At 34.8% G+C, this 22992-nt stretch overlaps 1 protein-coding gene across 1 annotated transcript in view; it reads right to left on the bottom strand.

The window, feature by feature from the left end:
* Window positions 1-13158: 13158 nt before the first annotated feature.
* The window catches only part of LOC148954797 (uncharacterized), a 44247-nt gene continuing 34413 nt past the window's right edge, over window positions 13159-22992 (bottom strand). Inside the window, exons 3-4 of the mRNA XM_089105167.1 lie at window positions 15640-15832; window positions 13159-13236 (exon numbers count right to left, since the gene is read on the bottom strand). Of these exons, the coding sequence (XP_088961293.1) occupies window positions 13159-13236; window positions 15640-15832 (271 nt within the window). The remainder of the gene's footprint in view (window positions 13237-15639; window positions 15833-22992) is intronic.

Genomic DNA, 22992 nt, shown 5'->3' with positions numbered 1-22992 from the left:
ATTACATGAACCATCTTAAGTACCATGAACACCACTATTGTGGTCATCCTTATAATTATTGCTGACAATCTGTCCCCGAAGTTGTAGATTTTTGTGATCACTATTGATTTCTTGAAACATCTTAAGTACCATGAAAACTACTATTGTGGTCATCCTTATAATTATTGCTGTCAAGCTATCCCTGAAATTATAGATTTCTGTAATCAACATTGATTACACGAACCGTCATCAGTACAATGAACAACACTATTGTGGTCATCCTTATAATTATTGCTGTCAAGCTATCTCCGAAGTTGTAGATTTTTGTAATCACCATTGATTACATGAACCATCTTCAGTACCATGAACACCACTATTGTGGTCATCCTTATAATTATTGCTGTCAAGCTATCCCTGAGACCTTAGATTTTTGTAATCACCATTGATTACATGAACCATCTTGAGTACCATGAACACTACTATTGTGGTCATCCTTATAATTATTGCTGTCAAGCTATCCCTGAAGTTGTAGATTTTTGTAATCACCATTGATTAAATGAGCCATCTTCAGTACCATTCAGTACCATGATTACAAGAACCATTCTAGATTACAAGAACCATCTTCAGTACCCTGAACACCACTATTGTGGTCATCCTTATAATTATTGCTGTCTAGCTATCCCCGAAGTTGTAGATTTTTGTAATTTACATTTATTTCCTGAGCAATATTGAGTACCCTGAACACCACTATTGTGGTAATCCTTATAATTATTGCTGTCAAGCTATCCCGGAAGTTGTAGATTTTTGTAATCACCATTGATTACATGAACCATCTTCAGTGCCATGAACACAACTATTGTGGTCATCCTTATAATTATTGCTGTCAATCTGTCCCCGAAGTTGTAGATTTTTGTAATTAACATTGATTACATGAACCATCTTTAGTACCATGAACACCACTATTGTGGCCATCCTTATAAGTATTGCTGTCAATCTGTCCCCGAAGTTGTAGATTTTTGTGATCAACATTGATTACATGAACCATCTTCAGTACCATGAAAACCACTATTGTGGTCATCCTTATAGGTATTGCTGTCAAGCTATCCCTGAAGTTATAGATTTCTGTAATCAACGTCGATTACATCAACGGTCTTGAGTACAATGATCAACATTAATGTGGTCATCCTTATAATTAATGTTTTCTAGCTATTTCTAAAATTGTATATTTTTATAATCACCCTTGATTACATGAACCGTCTTCAGTACCATGAACACCACTGGTGTGGTCATCCTTATAGTTATTGCTGTCTAGCTATCTCCGAAGTTGTAGATTTTTGTAAACACCATTGATTACATAAACCTTCTTCAGCACCATAAACACCACTATTATTGTCATTCTTGTGATTATTGCTGTCTAGCTGTCCCCGAAATTGTATATTTTTGTAATATACATTAATTACATGAGCCATCTTAAGTGCCGTGAACACCCCTATTGTGGTCATCCTTACAATTATTGCTATCAAGCTATCCCCGAAGTTGTAGATTTTTGTAATCACCATTGATTACATGAACCATCTTCAGTACCATGAACACCACTATTGTGGTCATCCTTATATTTATTGCTGTCAATCTGTCCCAGAAGTTGTAGATTTTTGTGATCAATGTTGATTACATGAGACATCTTCAGTACCATGAAAACCACTATTGCGGTCATCATTATAATTATTGCTGTCTAGCTATCACCGAAATTGTAGATTTTTGTAATTAACATTAATTACATGAGCCATCTTAAGTGCCATGAACACCACTATTGTGGTCATCCTTACAATTATTGCTGTCAAGCTATCCCGAAGTTGTAGATTTTTGTAATCACCATTGATTACATGAACCATCTTCAGTACCATGAAAACCACTATTGTGGTCATCCTTATAATTATTGCTCTCAATCTATCCCCGAAGTTGTAGATTTTTGTAATCAACTTTGATTACATGAGCCATCTTCAGTACCATGAACACCATAATTGTGGTCATACTTATAATTATTGCTGTCAAGCTATCCCTGAAGTTGTCGATTTTTGTAATCAACATTGATTAAAACAACAGTCTTCAGTACAATGATCAACATTATTGTGGTCGTCCTTATAATTATTGCTTTCAATCTATTTCCGAAGTTGTAGATTTTTGTAATCAACATTGATTACACGAACATTCTTCATTACCATGAACACCCCTATTGTTGTCATCTTTATGATTATTGATGTCTAGCTATTCCCGAATTTGTATATTTTTGTAATTAAAATTGATTACATGAGCCATCTTGAGTACCATGAACACCACTATTGTGGTCATCCTTATAATTATTGCTGTCAATCTATCCCCGAAGTTGTAGATTTTTGTAATCACCATTGATTACATGAACCATCTTCAGTGCCATGAACACCACTATTGTGGTCATCCTTATAATTATTGCTGTCAATCTGTCCCCGAAGTTGTAGATTTTTGTAATTAACATTGATTAAATAAGACGTCTTCAATACCATGAAAACTACATTTGCGGACAAAAGTATCGTTGTTGATTTCTATCTAGATCCTAAATTGCCCATTTCTGTAATCACCAGTGATTAAATGATCAGTTATCAGTACAATGATCTACGTTCTTATGGTTGTCCTTATAGTTATTGATTTCTACATATTTCCGAAGTTGTATATTTTTGTAATCAACATTGATTAAATGAGCCATCTTCAGTACCATGAACACCGCTATTGTGGTCATCCTTATAATTATTGCTGTCAAGCTACTCCTGAAGTATTAGATTTTTATAATCAACATTGATTACATGAAACGTCTTCAGTACCATGAACACCACTATTGTAGTCATCCTTATAATTATTGCTGTCAAGCTATCCCTTAAGTTGTCGATTTTTGTAATCAACATTGATTAAACGAACCGTCTTCAGTACCATGAACACCGCTATTGTGGTAATCCTTATAATTATTGCCGTCTAGCTATCTCCGAAGTTGTAGATTTTTGTAATCACCATTGATTACATGAACCTTCTTCAGTACCATGAACACCACTATTGTGGTCATCCTTATGATTATTGCTGTCTAGCTATCCCCGAATTTGTAGATTTTTGTAATTAACATTGATGACCACAATAGTGGTGTTCATGGTACTGAAGATGGTTCATGTAATCAATGTTAATTACAAAAATCTACAACTTCGGGGACAGATTGACAGCAATAATTATAAGGATGACCACAATAGTGGTGTTCATGGCACTGAAGATGGTTCATGTAATCAAAGGTGATTACAAAAATCTACAACTTCGGGGATAGATTGACAATCAATGTATAAGGATAGACCACAATAGTTGGTGTTCAAGGGTACTCAAGATGGCTCATGTAATCAATGTTAATTACAAAAATCTACAACTTCGGGGATAGCTAGACAACAATAATTATAAGGATGACCACAATAGTGGCGTTCATGGTACTGAAGATGGTTCTTGTAATCAATGTTGATTACAAAAATCTACAACTTCGGAGATAGCTAGACAGCAATAATTATAAGGATTACCACAATAGCGGTGTTCATGGTACTGAAGACGGTTCATTTAATCAATGTTGATTACAAAAATCTACAACTTCAGGGATAGCTTGACAGCAAATATTATAAGGATGACTACAATAGTGGTGTTCATGGTACTGAAGATGGTTCATTTAATCAATGGTGATTATAAAAATCTACAACTTCAGGGATAGCTTGACAGCAATAATTATAATGATGACCACAATTACATAGTTCATGGTATTGAAAATGGTTCATTTAATCAATGGTGATAATAAAAATCTAAAACTTCGGAGATAGCTTAACAGCAATAATATATGAGGATGACCACAATAGTGGTGTTCATGAGATGTGTTCATGTAATCAATGTTAATTACAAAAATCTACAACTTCGGGGACAGATTGAGAGCAATAATTATAAGGATGACCACAATAGTGGTGTTCATGGTACTGAAGATGGCTCATGTAATCAATGGTGATTACGAAAATCTACAACTTCGGGCATAGATTGACAGTAATAATTATAAGGATTACCACAATAGTGGTGTTCAGGGCGCTTAAAATTTATCAGGAGATCAATTTTTATTACAAAAATATACAACTTCTGGGATTGCTAGACAACAATAATCATAAAAATGACAACAATAGTGGTGTTTATGGTGCTGAAGAAGGTTTATGTAATCAATGTTGTTTACAAAAATCTACAACTTCGGAGATAGCTAGACAGCAATAATTATAAGGATGACCACAATAGTGGTGTTCATGGTACTGAAGACGGTTCGTGTAATCAATGTTGATTACAAAAATCTACAACTTCGGAGATAGCTTGACAGCAATAATTATAAGGACGACCACAATAATGGTGTTCATGGTACTGAAGACGGTTCATGTAATCAATGTTGATTACAAAAATCTACAACTTCGGGGATAGCTTGATAGCAATAATTATAAGGATGACCACAATAGTGGTGTTCATGGTACTAAAGATGGTTCATGTAATCAATGGTGATTACAAAAATCTATAACTTCGGGGATAGGTTGACTGCAATAGTTATAAGGATGACCACAATAGTTGTGTTCATGGTACTGAAGATGGTTCATGTAATCAATGTTGATTACAAAAATCTACAACTTCGGGGATAGCTAGACAGCAATAATTATAAGGATGTAGAAAATACCACTGTGGTATAATTACCACAATAGTTGTAATTATAAGGATGTAGAAGGAAATTTTTGGGAAAGTTTAGGCTGGCGGCTGGTCCTTATTTCTGCCCAATTTGTGGATTGGTGAATGAAAACTTATTTCATTTTGTATCCGAGTGTGAAGAGCTGTCTGAGTTGCGGAATGAATGTTTCGGACGAGTGTTTGGGAGCGAATGCTGGTTAATAGAGCGGATGGCTGAGAGGAATGCATGTGCTATTAAACAGTTTTGTAAGTTTTTCGTTTAGGCACTAAATATAAGGAATCCTGTTTGAGGGGATAGCCTGATACTATTTTTATGATTTGAATTTTATTATATGTTGTTGATTTTTACTATCTAAAGTTGTATTTTGTTCCTGAGTGTTGGTTTGTAGATTGTATTATGTGTTGCTATGGCCCACAGGGTTTTTGCAATAAATCTTATCTTATCTATCTTTAATCAATAGTGATTACAAAAATCTACAACTTCAGGGATAGCTTGACAGCAATAATTAAAAGGATGACCACAATAGTGGTGTTCATGGTACTGAAGATGGTTCTTCTAATCAATGTCGATTACAAAAATCTACAACTTCGGAGATAGCTAGACAGCAATAATTATAAGGATGACCACAATAGCGATGTTCATGGTACTGAAGACGGTTCCTCTCAGCCGGTGTTCATGGCACTGAAGTTCCTCTCAGCCATCCGCTCTATTAACCAGCATTCGCTCCCAAACACTTGTCCGAAACATTCATTCCGCAACTCAGACAGCTCTTCACACTCGGATACAAAATGAAATAAGTTTTCATTCACCAATCCACACATTGGGCAGAAATAAGGGCCAGCCGCCAGCCTAAACTTTCCCAAAAATTTCCTTCTCTCACCTGAATCCAAACTCTCCCCTCTTACCAACAACAAATTCTTCGAATCCTCTTTATTCAACCCCAATTTAAGATAAACCTCCTCCACCCAACAGTGTTTGGCTTGGGAATAAAACCTCAAAGATATAGAGTGGCCCTTGTGAGCTTGCCACTTTTGGATTTTTGGTCATTTAGGATTTACTGGACTTCCTTCCATATTGACATGCTTTCACCCTTTTGGCTCTTTCCTTCATTCAATACCTCCGAAAGTCCACAAAGGTCCAGTATTTTCTACATCCTTATAATTATTGCTGTCTAGCTATCCCCGAAGTTGTAGATTTTTGTAATCAACATTGATTACATGAACCATCTTCAGTACCATGAACACCACTATTGTGGTCATCCTTATAACTATTGCTGTCAACCAATCCCCGAAGTTATAGATTTTTTTAATCACCATTGATCATATGAACCATCTTTAGTGCCATGAACACCACTATAGTGACCATCCTTATATTTATTGCTCACAATCTGTCCCCGAAGTTGTAGATTTTTGTGATCAATGTTGATTACTTGAAACATCTTCAGTACCATGAAAGCTACTATTGTGGTCAAAATTATAATTATTGCTGTCAAGCTATCCCTGAAGTTGCAGATTTCTGTAATCAACATTGATTACATGAACCGTCTTGAGTACAATGAACAACACTAATGTGGTCATCCTTATAATTAAAGCTGTTAAGCTATTTCCAAAGTTGTATATTTTTATACTCAACCTTGATTACATGAAACGTCCTCAGTACCATGAAAACCACTAATGGGGCCATCATTATAATTATTGCTGTCTCGCTATCTCCGAAGTTGTAGATTTTTGTAATCACCATTGATTACATGAACCATCTTCAGTACCATGAACACCACTATTGTGGTCATCCTTATAATTATTGCTGTCAAGCTGTCTCCGAAGTAGTAGATTTTTTTGATCACTATTGATTTCTTGAAACATCTTAAGTACCATGAAAACTACTATTGTGGTCATCCTTATAATTATTGCTGTCAAGCTATCCCAGAAATTACAGATTTCTGTAATCAACATTGATTACATGAACCGTCATGAGTACAATGAACAACACTAATATGGTCATCCTTATAGTTAATGCTGTCTAGCTATCTCCGAAGTTGTAGATTTTTGTAATCACACATTGATTACATAAACCATCTTCAGTGCCCTGAACACCACTATTGTTGTCATCTTTATGATTATTGCTGTCTAGCTATCTCCGAATTTGTATATTTTTGTAATCACAATTTATCACATGAGCCATCTTAAGTACCATGAACACCACTATTGTGGTCATCCTTATAATTATTGCTGTCAATCTATCCCAGAAGTTGTAGATTTTTGTAATCACCATTGATTACATGAACCATCTTCAGTACCATGAACACCACTATTGTGGTCATCCTTACAATTATTGCTATCAAGCTATCCCCGAAGTTGTAGATTTTTGTAATCAACATTGATTACTTGAACCATCTTTAGTACCATGAACACCACTATTGTGGTCATCATTATAATTATTGCTGTCAAGCTATCCCTGAAGTTGTACATTTTTGTAATCAAAATTGATTACATGAACCCTCTTCAGTTCCATGAACACCACTATTGTGGTCATCCTTATAATTATTGCTGTCAAGCTATCTCCGAAGTTGTAGATTTTTGTAATCAACATTGATTACAAGAACCGTCTGCAGTACCATGAACACCACTATTGTGGTCATCCTTATAATTATTGTTGTCTAGCTATCTCCGAAGTCTCAGATTTTTGTAATCACCATTGATTACATAAACCATCTTAAGTACCATGAACACCACTTTTTTGGTCATCCTTATAATTATTGCTGTCAAGCTATCCCCGAAGTTGTATATTTTTTTAATCACCATTGATTACTTGAACCATCTTAAGTACCATGAACACCACTATTGTGGTCATCCTTATAATTATTGCTGTCAAGCTATCCCTGAAATTGCAGATTTTTGTAATCAACATTGATTACTTAAACCATCTTCAATACCATGAATACCACTATTGTGGTCAACATTATAATTATTGCTGTCAAGCTAGCCCTGAAGTTGTCCATTTTTGTAATCAACTTTGATTAAATCAACCCTTTTCAGTTCAATGATCTACACTATTGTGGTTATCCTTATAATTATTGCTTTTTAGCTATTACCAAAGTTGTATATTTTTATACTCAACCTTGATTACATGAACCGTCTTCATTACCATGATCACCACTGTTGGGGCCATCCTTATAATTATTGCTGTCTAGCTATCTCCGAAGTTGTAGATTTTTGTAATCACCATTGATTACATGAACCATCTTCAGTACCATGAACACCACTATTGTGGTCATCCTTATAATTATTGCTGTCAATCTGTCCCCGAAGTTGTAGATTTTTGTGATCAATATTGATTACATAAACCATCTTCAGTACCATGAACACCATTTGTGCGGTCAACATTATAATTATTGCTGTCAAGCTAGCCCAGAAGTTGTAGATTTTTGTAATCAACTTTGATTAAATCAACCCTCTTCAGTACCATGATCACTATTGTTGTGGTCATCCTTATAGTTATTGATGTCTAGTTATCTCTGAAGTTGTAGATTTTTGTAAACACCATTGATTACATAAACCTTCTTCAGTACCATGAACACCACTATTATGCTCATCCTTATGATTATTGCTGTCTAGCTATCCCGAAGTTGTAGATTTTTGTAATCAACATTGATTACATGAACCTTCTTCAGTACCATGAACACCCCTATTGTGGTCATCCTTACAATTATTGCTGTCAAGCTATCCCCGAAGTTGTAGATTTTTGTAAACACCATTGATTACATGAACCATCTTCAGTACCATGAACACCACTATTGTGGTCATCCTTACAATTATTGCTGTCAAGCTATCCCCGAAGTTGTAGATTTTTGTAATCAACATTGATTACATGAACCATCTTCAGTACCATGAACACCATTATTGTGGTCATCATTATAATTATTGCTGTCAAGCTATCTCTGAAGTTGTACATTTTTGTAATCACCATTGATTACATGAACCCTCTTCAGTTCCATGAACACCACTATTTTGGTCATCCTTATAATTATTGCTGTCAAGCTATCTCCGAAGTTGTAGATTTTTATAATCAACATTGATTACATGAACGGTCTTCAGTACCATGAACAACACTATTCTGGTCATCCTTATAATTATTGCTGTCAAGCTGTCCCCGAAGTTGTAGATTTTTGTAATCAACATTGATTACATGAACCATCTTCAGTACCATGAACACCACTATTGTGGTCATCCTTGCAATTATTGCTATCTAGCTATCCCTAAAGTTGTAGATTTTTTTAATCAACATTGATTACATGAATCATCTTCAGTGACATGAACACCACTATAGTGACCATCCTTATATTTATTGCTCACACTCTGTCACCAGAGTTGTAGATTTTTGTGATTAATGTTGATTACTTGAGACATCTTCAGTACCATGAAAGCTATTTTTGCGGTCAAAATTATAATTATTGCTGTCAAGCTAGCACTGAAGTTGCCCATTTTTGTAATCAACATTGATTAAATCAACACTTTTCAGTTCAATGATCAACACAATTGTGGTCATCCTTATAAATATTGCTGTCAAGCTATTTCCGAAGTTGTATATTTTTGTAATCAACATTGATTACATGAACCGTCTTCAGTACCATGAACACCACTATTGTGGTCATCCTTATAATTATTGCTGTCATAGCTATCTCCGAAGTTGTAGATTTTTGTAATCAACATTGATTACATGAACCATCTTCAGTACCATGAAAACCACTATTGTGGTCATCCTTATAATTATTGCTGTCAAGCTATCCCTGAAGTTGTACATTTTTGTAATCACCATTGATTACATGAGCCCTCTTCAGTTCCATGAACACCACTATAGTGGTCATCCTTATAATTATTGCTGTCAAGCTTACCCCGAAGTTGTAGATTTTTGTAATCAAAATTGATTACATGAACCATCTTCAGTACCATGAATACCACTATTGTGGTCATCCTTATAATTATTGCTGTCAAGCTATCCCTGAAGTTGTAGATTTTTGTAATCAACGTTGATTACATGAACCATCTTCAGTACCATGAACACCCCTATTGTGGACATCCTTATAATTATTGCTGTCAAGCTATCCCCGAAGTTGTAGATTTTTATAATTACACTTGATTACAAGAACCATCTTCAGTACCATGAAAGACACTATTGTGGTCCTCTTTTTAATTGTTATTGTCTAGCTATCCCTGAGGTTGTAGATTTTTGTAATCACCATTGATTACGTGAACCATCATGAGTACCATGAACACTACTATATCGGCCAGCCTTATAATTATTGCTGTCAAGCTTTCCCCGAAGTTGTAGATTTTTTTAATTAACATTGATTACATGAACCATCTTCACGTACCATGAACACCACTATTGTGGTCATCCTTATAATTATTGCTGTCAAGCTATCCCCGAAGTTGTAGATTTTTGTAATCAACATTGATTACATGAACCATCTTCAGTACCATGAACACCACTGTTGTGGTCATCCTTATAATTATTATTGCTGTTAAGCTATCCCTGAAGTTTTGGATTTTTGTAATCAACATTGATTACATGAACCATCTTCAGTACCATGAATGCCACTATTGTGGTCAAAATTATAATTATTGCTGTCAAGCTAGACCTGAAGTTGCCGATTTTTGTAATCACGATTGATTAAAACAACACTTTTGAGTTCAATGATCAATATTATTGTGGTTGTCCTTATAAATAATGCTGTTAAGCTTTTCCTAAAGTTGTATATTTTTATACTCAACCTTGATTACATGAACCGTCTGCAGTACCATGATAACCACTGATGGGGCCATCATTATAATTATTGTTGTCTCGCTATCTCCGAAGTTGTAGATTTTTGTAAACAACATTGAGTACATAAACCTTCTTCAGCAACATAAACACCACTATTATTGTCATCTTTGTGATTATTTATGTCTAGCAGTCCCCGAATTTGTATATTTTTGTAATTTAAATTTATCACCTGATCACTTTTGAGCTCCATGAACAACACTATTGTGGTAATCCTTATAATTATTACTGTCTAGCTGTGCCAGAAGTTGTAAATTTTCTTAATCAACATTGATTACATGAGTCATCTTAAGTGCCATGAACACCACTATTGTGGCCATCCTTATTATTATTGCTGACAATCTTTCCCCAGAGTTGTAGATTTTTTTGATTAATGTTGATTACTTGAAACATCTTCAGTACCATGAACGCCACTATTGTGGTCATCCTTATAATTATTGCTGTCAAGCTATCCCTGAAGTTGTAGATTTTTGTAATCAACATTGATTACATGAACCGTCTTCAGAACCATAGACACCACTATTGTGGTCATCCTTATAATTATTGCTGTCAAGCTATTTCCAAAGTTTTATATTTTTGTAATCAACATTGATTACATGAACCGTCTTCAGTACCATGAACACCACTATTGTGGTCATCATTATAATTATTGCTGTCTAGCTATCTCCGAAGTTGTAGATTTTTGTAATCACCATTGATTACATGAACCATCTTCAGTACCATGAACACCACTATTGTGGTCATCCTTATAATTATTGCTGTCAAGCTATCCCCGAAGTTGTAGATTTTTGTAATTTACATTGATTACATGAGCCATCTTGAGTACCATGAACACCACTATTGTGGTAATCCTTATAATTATTGCTGTCAATCTGTGCCAGAAGTTGTAAATTTTCGTAATCAACATTGATTACATGAGTCATCTTTAGTGCCATGAACACCACTATAGTGGCCATCCTTATTATTATTGCTCACAATCTGTCTCCAGAGTTGTAGATTTTTTTGATTAATGTTGATTACTTGAAACATCTTCAGTACCATGAAAGCCACTATTGCGGTCAAAATTATAATTATTGCTGTCAAGCTATCCCAGAAGTTGTACATTTTTGTAATCAACATTGATTACATCAACCGTCTTCAGTACCATGAACACCACTATTGTGGTCATCCTTATAAATATTGCTGTCAAGCTATCTCCGAAGTTGTAGATTTTTATAATCAACATTGATTACATGAACCATCTTCAGTACCATGAAATCCACTACTGTGGTCATCCTTATAATTATTGTTGTCAAGCTATCACAGAAGTTGTAGATTTTTGTAATCAACGTTGATTACATGAACCGTCTTCAGTACCATGAACACCGCTATTTTGGTCATCCTTATAATTATTGCTGTCTAGCTATTTCCGAAGTTGTAGATTTTTGTAATCAACATTGATTACAAGAACCATCTTCAGTACCATGAACACCACTATTGTGATCATCCTTATAATTATTGCTGTCAAGCTATCTCCGAAGTTGTAGATTTTTGTAATCAACATTGATTACATGAACCATCTTCAGTACCATGAACACCACTATTGTGGTCATCCTTATAATTATTGCTGTCAAGCTATCCCCGAAGTTGTATATTTTTGTAATAAAAATTGTTTAAATGAACCATCTTCAGAACCATAAACAGCACTATTGTGGGCATCTTTATAACTATTGCCGTCAAGCTATCCCTGAAGTTGTAGATTTTTGTAATCACCATTGATTACATGAACCATCTTCAGTACCATAAAGACCACTATTGTGGCCATCCTTATAACTACTGCTGTCAAGCTATCCCTGAAGTTGTAGATTTTTGTAATCACCATTGATTACACGAACCATCTTCAGTTACATGAACACCACTATTGTGTTCAACCTTATAATTATTGCTGTCAAGCTATCCCCGAAGTTGTAGATTTTTGTAATCACCATTGATTACATGAACCATCTTCAGTTACCATGAACACCACTATTGTGTTCATCCTTATAATTATTGCTGTCAATCTATCCCCGAAGTTGTAGATTTTTGTAATCACCATTGATTATTTGATCCATCTTCATTACCATGAACATCACTATTGTGGTCATCATTATAATTATTACTGTCAAGCTATCCCCGAAGTTGTAGATTTTTGTAATCAACATTGATTACATGAACCCTCTTCATTACCATGAACATCACTATTGTGGTCATCCTTATAATTATTATTGCTGTTAAGCTATCCCAGAAGTTTTGGATTTTTGTAATCACCATTGATTACATGAACCATCTTCAGTACCATGAACACCACTATTGTGGTCATCCTTATAATTATTGCTGTCAATCTATCCCCGAAGTTGTAGATTTTTGTAATCAACATTGATTACATGAACCATCTTCAGTACCATGAACTCCACTATTGTGGTCATCCTTATAATTATTGCTTTCAAGCTATCCCTGAAGTTGTAGATTTTTGTAATCAACATTGATTACATGAAACGTCTTCAGTACCATGAACACCACTGTTGTGGTCATCCTTATAATTATTGCTGTCAAGCTATCTCCGAAGTTGTAGATTTTTGTAATCAACATTGATTACATGAGCCATCTTCAGTACCATGAACTCCACTACTGTGGTCATCCTTATAATTATTGCTGTCAAGCTATCACAGAAGTTTTAGATTTTTGTAATCAACAATGATTAAATGAACCGTCTTTAGTACCATGAACATCGCTATTTTGGTCATCCTTATAATTATTGCTGTCAAGCTATTTCCGAAGTTGTAGATTTTTGTAATTAACATTGATTACAAGAACCATCTTCAGTACCATGAACGCCCCTATTGTGGTCATCCTTTTAAATGTTGATGTCAAGCTATCTCCGAAGTTGTAGATTTTTGTAATCAACATTGATTACATGAACCATCTTTAGTACCATGAAAACCACTATTGTGGTTATCCTTATAATTTTTGCTGTCAAGCTATCCCCGAAGTCGTAGATTTTTGTAATCAAAATTGATTACATGAACCATCTTCAGAACCATAAACACTACTATTGTGGCCATCCTTATAACTATTGCTGTCAAGCTATCCCTGAAGTTGTAGATTTTTGTAATCACCATTGATTACATGAACCATCTTCAGTACCATGAATACCACTATTGTGGTCATCCTTATAATTATTGCTGTCAAGCTATCCCCAAAGTTGTAGATTTTTGTAATTACCATTGATTACACGAACCATCTTCACTTACTTGAACACCACTATTGTGTTCATCCTTATAATTATTGCTGTCAAGCTATCCCCGAAGTTGTAGATTTTTTTAATCACCATTGATTACACGAACCATCTTCAGTTACATGAACACCACTATTGTGTTCAACCTTATAATTATTGCTGTCAAGCTATCCCCGAAGTTGTAGATTTTTGTAATCACAATTGATTATATGAACCATCTTCATTACCATGAACATCACTATTGTGGTCAACCTTATAATTATTACTGTCAAGCTATCCCCGAAGTTGTACATTTTTGTAATCAACATTGATTACATGAACCATCTTCATTACCATGAACATCACTATTGTGGTCATCCTTATAATTATTATTGCTGTTAAGCTATCCCAGAAGTTTTAGATTTTTGTAATCACCATTGATTACATGAACCATCTTCAGTACCATAAACACCACTATTGTGGTCATCCTTATAATTACTGCTGTCAAGCTATCCCCGAAGTTGTAGACTTTTGTAAACACCATAATTATCTCAATCATTATTCATCAATTTACTCTTGTTACCATCTTTAAGCTATCTGTGCGAGGTCAAATTTGAACACTTCCTGTCTTACTGATGATTTCGTTTCCAAGCTCCTAGCTCCCACCATTAGACTCCTCACCACCAACAGCTTCCTATCACACAAATCCCCACCAGTCGAAATCAGAAACTATTTCTAATTTTCAGTGAGTCCTCATTTTAGGTCTTTCAGTTTATGATCCTGAAATAGCAAAATTTTAAATTGGCGTCCAAAACAAAAGAATCAAAATAAAGGACTTAGTCTACGATATCCACAAATAGTTCTTCAGTTTCCACCAATGTTTGTATTTAGAAACATCTGAGCTTCAGATGGTTGTCCCCTCAGGAACAACCTAATAAAGAACCAATCCTAGCAAATAGTAACCAAAAATTGGAAAATGTATTCTCAAAAAAAAGGTTAGATGTGGAAAAACCACCCTTTGAATGTGATTCAGGAATGGTAACTATGGGAATGAAAAGTATCAGATATATATTGTTTTAGATTCGTATTCTCACTTGATTTGAGTTTTAAAAAAAGAACGAAAAAAGACACTGAAGTCAGTGAATCAGTAATCAGATTAATCAATGAATCAGTAATCAGATAAAATGTTAAATTAAATTCCTTTTGTTGTTGACTTGTATGTCTGTCAATTAAAAGATGATGTATATAATTAAAAGCTCCTTAACACTTTTTGAAATTAATTTTTTTTTTATGGACTCAAATGAGAGTAAGTTCAAACCAATTTGATTTGACGGCCGCATCTAACCTAATACAATGACTCTTTGGTAAATAATCATAATTATAATGATTATAGTGGCCAGATTGAGCTAGTGTCTTCTAAATCTGTGATTAAAACTCCAATTCGGCTAAAAAACTAAAACAAATTTTGACAGAGCTTATTCTTGGAAATTCCAACAACAAAGGCATGCTTGGAGATTTGGTGGAGAATTTTTATGCTTGGAGTTTGATTTGACGGCCAAATCTAACCTAATACAATGACTCTTTGGCTAATAAATAGAATTATTTTGACTATAGTTGCCCGATTGTGCTAGTTTCTTCTAAATGTGTGATTAAAGCTCCAATTTGGCTAACGGACTAAAACAAATCTTGGCAGAGCTTTCTTGGAAAGTCCAACAACATACTTACACTTGGAGATTTGGTGGATATTTGCCAAATCTGACCGTCCAGCTTCACTCAAAGTTTTCTCAATTTATCTCATCGAATGATTGCTTTCAACTCTCCCATGATTTCGATATAGACAAAGCCTTACCTTTTCAAAAGCATTGCTGAGAAGCTCAGGTACTGAATCAGGGACATCTGATAGAAACAATGGTACTGAAAGATCGTCTACATCAACAGATCTTGCACTTGAATTTAATATATTGTATATTATATTGAATAAGAAGGTTCCAAGACCGAGAGCACCGAGCACAACATAAGGATCGATGTAGCCACTACCATACCTATTTGAAAATGAAGGCTGAATTAATATTCTTTTATTAAGTGTAGTAAAATCAAAAGCAGCCAGCCTTATAAGAAAAACTAAAAATACAATCGTACTTTAAGGAACAGCGTTTAGGTAAACAGAAGATCAGACACTTATACAAAACAGCTTTTGTCCCCATGTTCGCCAAACCAACAAGTCTTGGGATGTGGTTTCCCTGAAATAACTTGTATTTCCCATACATTATTCTTATTTTTGTATTTTTCCACTGATTTTTCCCCTCTGGAAATAAGAAATCACTAAAATTTAAATTCCTGAGTAGGTTTTTGTAGAAAACATCTTGAATGTTTCTATTGAGTAATTAACACCTATTACTCATGTTTACCAATAGAAAGTGACTTAGATGGCTTGCAAATTGTCCCAAACATGTGCTTGGGGCTTTTCTATTTTTGACTAGTTGGTTATGGGTTAAAGGGTTTAATAGATTGTGACTTAGCTGGCTAGGTGCAATTTTTGATGGCAATTGGTTAGCTGAAGATTTCCCAACCAGTGTATTTACAGTAGCACCGAATTCCTTGAGCAATTTATAAAATAACAAATAAAAGATAAAAAAGGAGGAGATATGATTCAAGGATAGAATATTACCACAGAAAAGAGAATAAGGTCCTTAGACTTTTGCTGGAAGGTGACAAATTGATGTTGGCAGAAAGCCAGGCGGTGATTCCCCTTTCCTGAAAACGGAGCACAATAAAAACATACGTATAAATAGGAAAACGAGGAATGTTCCCATTCAAATATTGATGCTAAAATCGTTGAACTTGACCCCCCCCACACCCTGTGAAATTTCCTGGTGGTGCTCATGACCTCCCTACGTCTTCAATTTTATGCCGGTAAATATATGAATGCAGTCTTTTATGCAAATCACTTAAAAAAACTTAATCCAAAGAAGAAGGTTTTGAAAGAAAAGTAATGAGCTACGTTAAATCTAAGAGAGCAAAAATATAGTCAAATAGTAATCGAAGCGTAAAACAAGCACATATTACTTTTAATAAATAACTGAAACCTAAAACGAGCAAATCTTACGATAAATAATCAGGTCATCTTTAAAACGAGCAAAAACTGCCAGAAACAGGACTAGAGACCCTATGTCTTTTAAAGACCATAACGTCATTTGTGCCTTACCGAAAACAGTTTTTATTTCGATCTGCGTTTTTTGCCATGGCATCAACACAACAAAGGAAAAAATCACCAAGATAACGAACTTTACTGAAAAGAACTAATATAATTTAGAAAGTCAGTTTAGCATACAGTGAAAAGTTTTTTGTTAAATATTATTATATCCTTCTAGTCTTTGGCATGCCTCTTAAGACATATGATATTACTAAAAATAATTTGAGCAGCTGAAAATAAGGAACTTATTGAAAATTAAGACAAATTATCCCCCCCCCCTTATTAATTTTTCTTACAGACCTTAATGTTTGCTATAGTGTATGATTTTTATCATAGTTTTTTTTTTAAACAAGCCTTTTTTTCGCTATAATTCTTTTCCATTCTTTCCTGCAGAAAATAAGTTCGGCTTTAGACGATTTGGAAAACTTGCTATTAATATCCAATTTTAATTTTGCGCCATCAAATTTCTCTGTGACCGATGTTTTGGAGAATGGAGAATCCGTCTACATAAGAAGCAACTCGTGCTAATAGTGAACCGGAACCCTATAAAAAAAGAGGTTTTGACAACTATAAATTCATTAAAGCATTGGCTTTTAATGGCGATTCTAAAAATATAAAATTTATTAAATTTAAAGCTACCCTCCGAAATTGAGAGTGTGAGAAAATTTGCTTAGTTTTGGAAAAGGGGCAAAATAACCCAAAAAGGGCGAGGAATGTTGATGAAAGTTACAGCATCAATTTAGTCATATCAGAAAATTTTATTGCAGGGTTTCAAGCCCATATAAAAAAGAATGCAAATTTTGCATTTTTTTTTTTTCCTTTAATAAGAATGGTTATGGGTGTTTGTCTCTGTCAAACAGAATCAAAATTTCTAGAGCCGGGGGAGGTGGATGTGGTTAGGAGCACAACACAGTTTGGCAGAGAAATTTTCTAGCAGAGAGGGGATAGAGCAAATACTTCTAGGAGCTTCTTTTCACCAAAATTTAAACAAAAGTATTTCTCGGTTTAATTTTGGTAAGCATTTCCACTCTTTTCCTGCTTTCCAGGGTCCTTCAAGTACACATAGAAGGAGGTTTACTGGAGAAAAATAAATTAATCCCTAATCTCCCTTCATTGTGGGGATTGTTTTCGGACTAATCTCGCAAAAGGGGTGTACCGGGGTAAGAGTTCACCTTATTGGAAAAGAAACTTTCTATGTAAGGTCAAAGATTGCCTGCGTATACTTACCAGCGGAAATAGTGGAGATTTGGAGGGCATCATGAGTACTACAGGAAAATTTGTTTTTACCAAAATTTTGATAGAATATTTCTCATTTATGTTTATAAATGAGACATATTTAAATAAATTTTTAATTCTATCTTGTTCCAAGAAGGACATTGAGCCCTGGCCCCCATCCAGTGTCCACGGACCCCTATAAGAGGGACTCCTAAAAAAAATTTGTTCGAATAACTCATTTTGAAAACATAGAAATCTCTTAACGAACGAACTGTATCTTTTAACGAACCTTTAAAAACGGTGCCTGTTTCTGAACTTTTCGTAAATGATATTAATTTTTCTTACAGACCTTAATGTTTGCGGAACCTTTTTTAACGTATCTTTTAAAAGTGTATCTTTTAACGAACTGTAAGCAAGGAGTGACCCGGCTCAATAGTAACAGAAACTCTAAAAAAGGGAATTTTGATACCAATAGATATATCAAAAGAATTTGCTTTTTATGCTGATTTCAAATATATATATTTCTTTAAGTTTAGTCTTACCTATCAAAAGTTACGAGCCTGAAAAAATGTTCCTGATTTTCGAAAAAGGGGGAAACATCCCCTAAAAGTCAAGTGATCTTAATGAAAATCGCACCATCAGATTCAACGTATTAGAGAACACCCTACTGTATAGGTTTCAAGCTCTTATCTGCAAAAATATGGAATTTTGTATATTTTACAAGAAAAAGATCAGGGATGTGTGTTTTTTTTTCAGGGGTGATCGTATCGACCCAGAGGTCCTAGAATATCGGGAGAGGGCTCATTTGAACGGAAATTAAAAACTCTAGTCCACTTTTTTAAGTAACCAAACAAATTGGAGGGAAACTAGGCCCCCTCCCCGCCCCTTTTTCCCAAAATAGTCCGATAAAAACTTTGAAATAGCCATTTTGTTCATCATGATTGAAAGGCTCGAAAACTATGCCTTTGGGTATAAAATGACCCCCCCCCCCACAGCCCCAGGGAATGGTTCTTTAAGTTATAAAATTTTCCCATTGTTTACACATATTATTTGTCATTGGAATGCTTGCATTCTTTTTTGGGTTGGGGGGGGGGTGAATTTTCTGCAGGGAGTTTTTTCACGTGGAAATTTTCCAAGGGGAGGGAAGTTTCCAGCGAGTAAACTTGTCAGGGGAAATTATGCAATGCGGGAATTTACCAGAATTCTTATACAAAATTCTTTTTATAAGTCTTGCTTTCTCTTTTTCGTCTCAATTTTACGCGAGGAGTGGCCAAGAGTAATTGTCCGGGGTAAATTTTCAACGGGATTGGATTGTCTAGGGGTTATTTCCGTGGGGAGGGTGTATTTCCTTGGGGCTGTGGCCAGATTTCCTGACATTATTTAAAAAACGATCAGAAATTAAGTAAAAAAATAAGTTTTTTCAACTTAACTTAAGGAACAAAATTAAAACTTCAAACGAACCGGAATTATTACGTATATAAAGGGGGTTGCCTCCTCCTCAACACCTTGCTCTTTACGCTAAAGTTTGAATTTTGTTCAAATTCTTTAAGAATGAATCCTGAAACACAAGGACCGTTTAATTAGAGCAATAAGACGCTTTTTTGAAAGTACTATAAAACTTTAGCGTAAAGGGTGAGATGATGAGGAGAAGACAACCTTTATATGCGTAATAATATCTGTTAGTTTTAATTTTCAATGCTGCTCCTTACTTTCAGTTGAAAAAACTGTTTAATGCAAAAACAAAAGATAGATTGAAAGAAAAAGTAGCAGTATCCCTGACAATTGAGAAAGCCTTAGATCAAATAGTAAAAAAAGGTAATGAATACGGCATTAGACTTTACAGTCCCTACCGGTGGTGCTGATCTCCGTTTGTTGGCCCTTCAGCCAGGAAGTGCGACGGAGGGTTGGGAGCCAACCATCCTGTGCTTTCGCACACCCTTCCTGTTTACCTTCCCCAGATTTCTCCAGGTTCCCATTTAGAGCTGGGCTAACTAAGGATGAGCTTACAGAGTCACACCACTGATCCTCGTCCTAAACCAAATAATTGGGTACACTGGGATTCGAACCCTCGCCCTCTCGGACAAAGAATCCTAAATTCAGTCGGCAGTAATAATTAAGATACATGTAGATTATAAATCTATTATTTATGTGATTTCCAAACACATCAAATGTGTTTTAAATAAGTTAGTCAAAAGCTAATCAAAAATTTAAAAAAGCAAAATTAAAAACTAAATAGTTTTAGACATGAGAATTGAACTCCACCGAAAGGGACCTGGTTATGATGAAAATTATGCGATGAAATTCAGCCGACTATCGACAAAACACTCAACAATATCAAAACTTTCCATAGATAGATGGTCAGGTAGGTTTCAAACAGTTCGTGGTAACGAACTGTAAGTAAGGAGCGACCCGGCTCAATGGTAACCGAAACTCTAGAAAACGGTATTTTGATACAAATAGATACATTAAAAGAATCAGATTTTAATTTTCAAATATATAAGTTTCATCAAGTTTAATTCTACCCATCAAAAGTTAGGCACCTGAGAAAATTTGCCTGATTTTCCAAAAAATAAGGAAAGACCCCCTAAAAATTAGAGAACCTTAATGAAAATCACACCATCATATTCAGCGTATCAGAGAACCCTACTGTAGAGGTTTCAAGCTCCCATCTACAAAAATGTGGAATTTTGCATTTTTGCCAGATCACGGGTGCGTGTTTATTTGTTTTTTTGTTGTTTTTTTTCCCAGGGGTGATCGTATCGACCCAGTTGTCCTAGAATATCGTGGGAGGGCTCATTGGAATGGAAATTAAAAGTTCTAGTGCCCTTTTTAAGTGACCAAAAAAAATGGAGGGCAACTAGGCCCCCTCCCACGCTCATTTTTTTCCCAAAGTCACCTGATCAAAATTTTGAGATAGCCATTTCGTTCAGCATGTTCGAAAATATAATAAGTATGTCTTTTATGATGACTTAATCCCCCGAAATTCCCGGGGGGAGGGCTGAAATTTATGAACTTTACCCAATGTTATCATATAGTATTAGTTATTTGGAAGTATACAAACGTTTTCAGGGGAGATTTTTCCTGGTAGTGGGGGGTGGGTCGGCGGTTATGTGGGAGGATCCTTCCACGACGGAAGTTTTCATGGAGGAAGGGACATTACTATGAAGGGGACGCCGGACTTCCCAACATTATTTAAAAAAAGATCAGAAATTTAATATAAAAAAACAAGTATTTCAACTGCAATAGCAGCAACATCGAAACTTCAAACGAACAGAAAATATTACATATATGATTGGGTTCACCCCCTAGTCAGTACCTCGCTCTTTAAGCCAAAGATTTTTTAGTACTTTCATAAGAGCTATTTATTCTAATTAACGGCCTTTGTGATTAAGCGGTCATTTTTAAAGAATTGGAACAAAATTCGAACTTTCGCTTAAAGAGCAAGGTATTGACTAGGGGGCGAACCCCCTAATAAACAAATTAAAAATATATGAATATAGAAGTTCGTTACGTAAGTTAATTCGTAAGTTACGTATATTTATTACTAATAAAAACGTTCATAAAGAAAATTAAACAAGTTTCAAGAAAGCCATTTAACTAAATAAAAGTAAATTGATATGAAAATTTTGTTTTAATTATTCATGTACGGTGAGCCAAGACCAAAACCTGCATTTGTTCAAAAATGTTCAAAAATTAAATAAAAAAAACAAGTTTTTTAGACTGAAAGTAAGGAGCGACATTAAAACTTAAAACGAACAGAAATTATTCCGTCTATGAAAGGGACTGTCCCCTCCTCAACGCCTCGCTCTTTACGCTAAAGTTTGACTCTGTCTCACAATTTTGTTTTTTTAAACAATAAAAAAACTTTAGCGTAAAGAGCGAGGCGTTGAGGAGGGGACAGTCCTTTCATATAGGGAATAATTTCTGTTCGTTTTAAGTTTTAATGTCGCTCCTTACTTTCAGTTAAAAAAACTTGTTTTTTTTTTATTTAATTGCTATCCAAAGTCCATAGTCGTAGATTAAAAAATGGACTTCATTCAAATGAGTGTTCAAAGATTCAGTGCACAAAAGTAACGAAAGAGATCGAAAAAAAGGAATTTTGACCTGCAAACAGAAAATTTTACGCAAAACAGCATTTCATGTAATTAATATTTGTAATTTGAAGCGAATTTTATAGACTTACCTACAGTCAGGTTTGAAAGACTGGCAGCTCTTATTACACTTAGGGTAACCCTGACTACTGTATTAAAAACGAATAGGAATCCAATTAAAAAGTTATATTTCAGGGGGATATTCCTCCCTAGCCCCCCAGTTTTTGGACTATAGCTTGATGTTCTAGTCCACAATACCTTACAAACGACTCCTTTACTGCAAAGACAGTTTTAATGATTTTTTTTTTTACAAAATCTGAAAAATGGAATAGCCTACTGATATGCATTTGCTTTAAGCAGTACACTTTTCAGTACAAATGTTTCAAAAAACAATCGGTTGCACATTTGTTGCGCTTATAAATGCCTAATACTACGAAACACAAAGATTACACAGCAAAACCCTAAGGTAAAGAGCCTACCGTCAAAAAGGGGGAAGCAACCATATGCAGTAAAACTATTGTCCGTTTTAAGCTTTAATGTCGCTTGTTACTTCCATTTAAAAAACAAACTTGCTTTTATAATTTGATAATTATTAAAGAGTAATTACTTTTTTTGGATAAATACTTATGAAGGTAGTACATAAAAATAAGGCTCAAGCTAAAAATTTTGAGCCCGATTTAGCTAATCCTTTTTCGCAAGTAAG

This window comes from Artemia sp. Qi Xiang Cuo, chromosome 2 (genome assembly GCF_049724085.1).
Source record: "Artemia sp. Qi Xiang Cuo chromosome 2, ASM4972408v1, whole genome shotgun sequence".
Classification (NCBI taxonomy): Eukaryota; Metazoa; Arthropoda; class Branchiopoda; order Anostraca; family Artemiidae; genus Artemia; species Artemia sp. Qi Xiang Cuo.
This window is presented reverse-complemented; position numbering and strand designations above follow the sequence as displayed.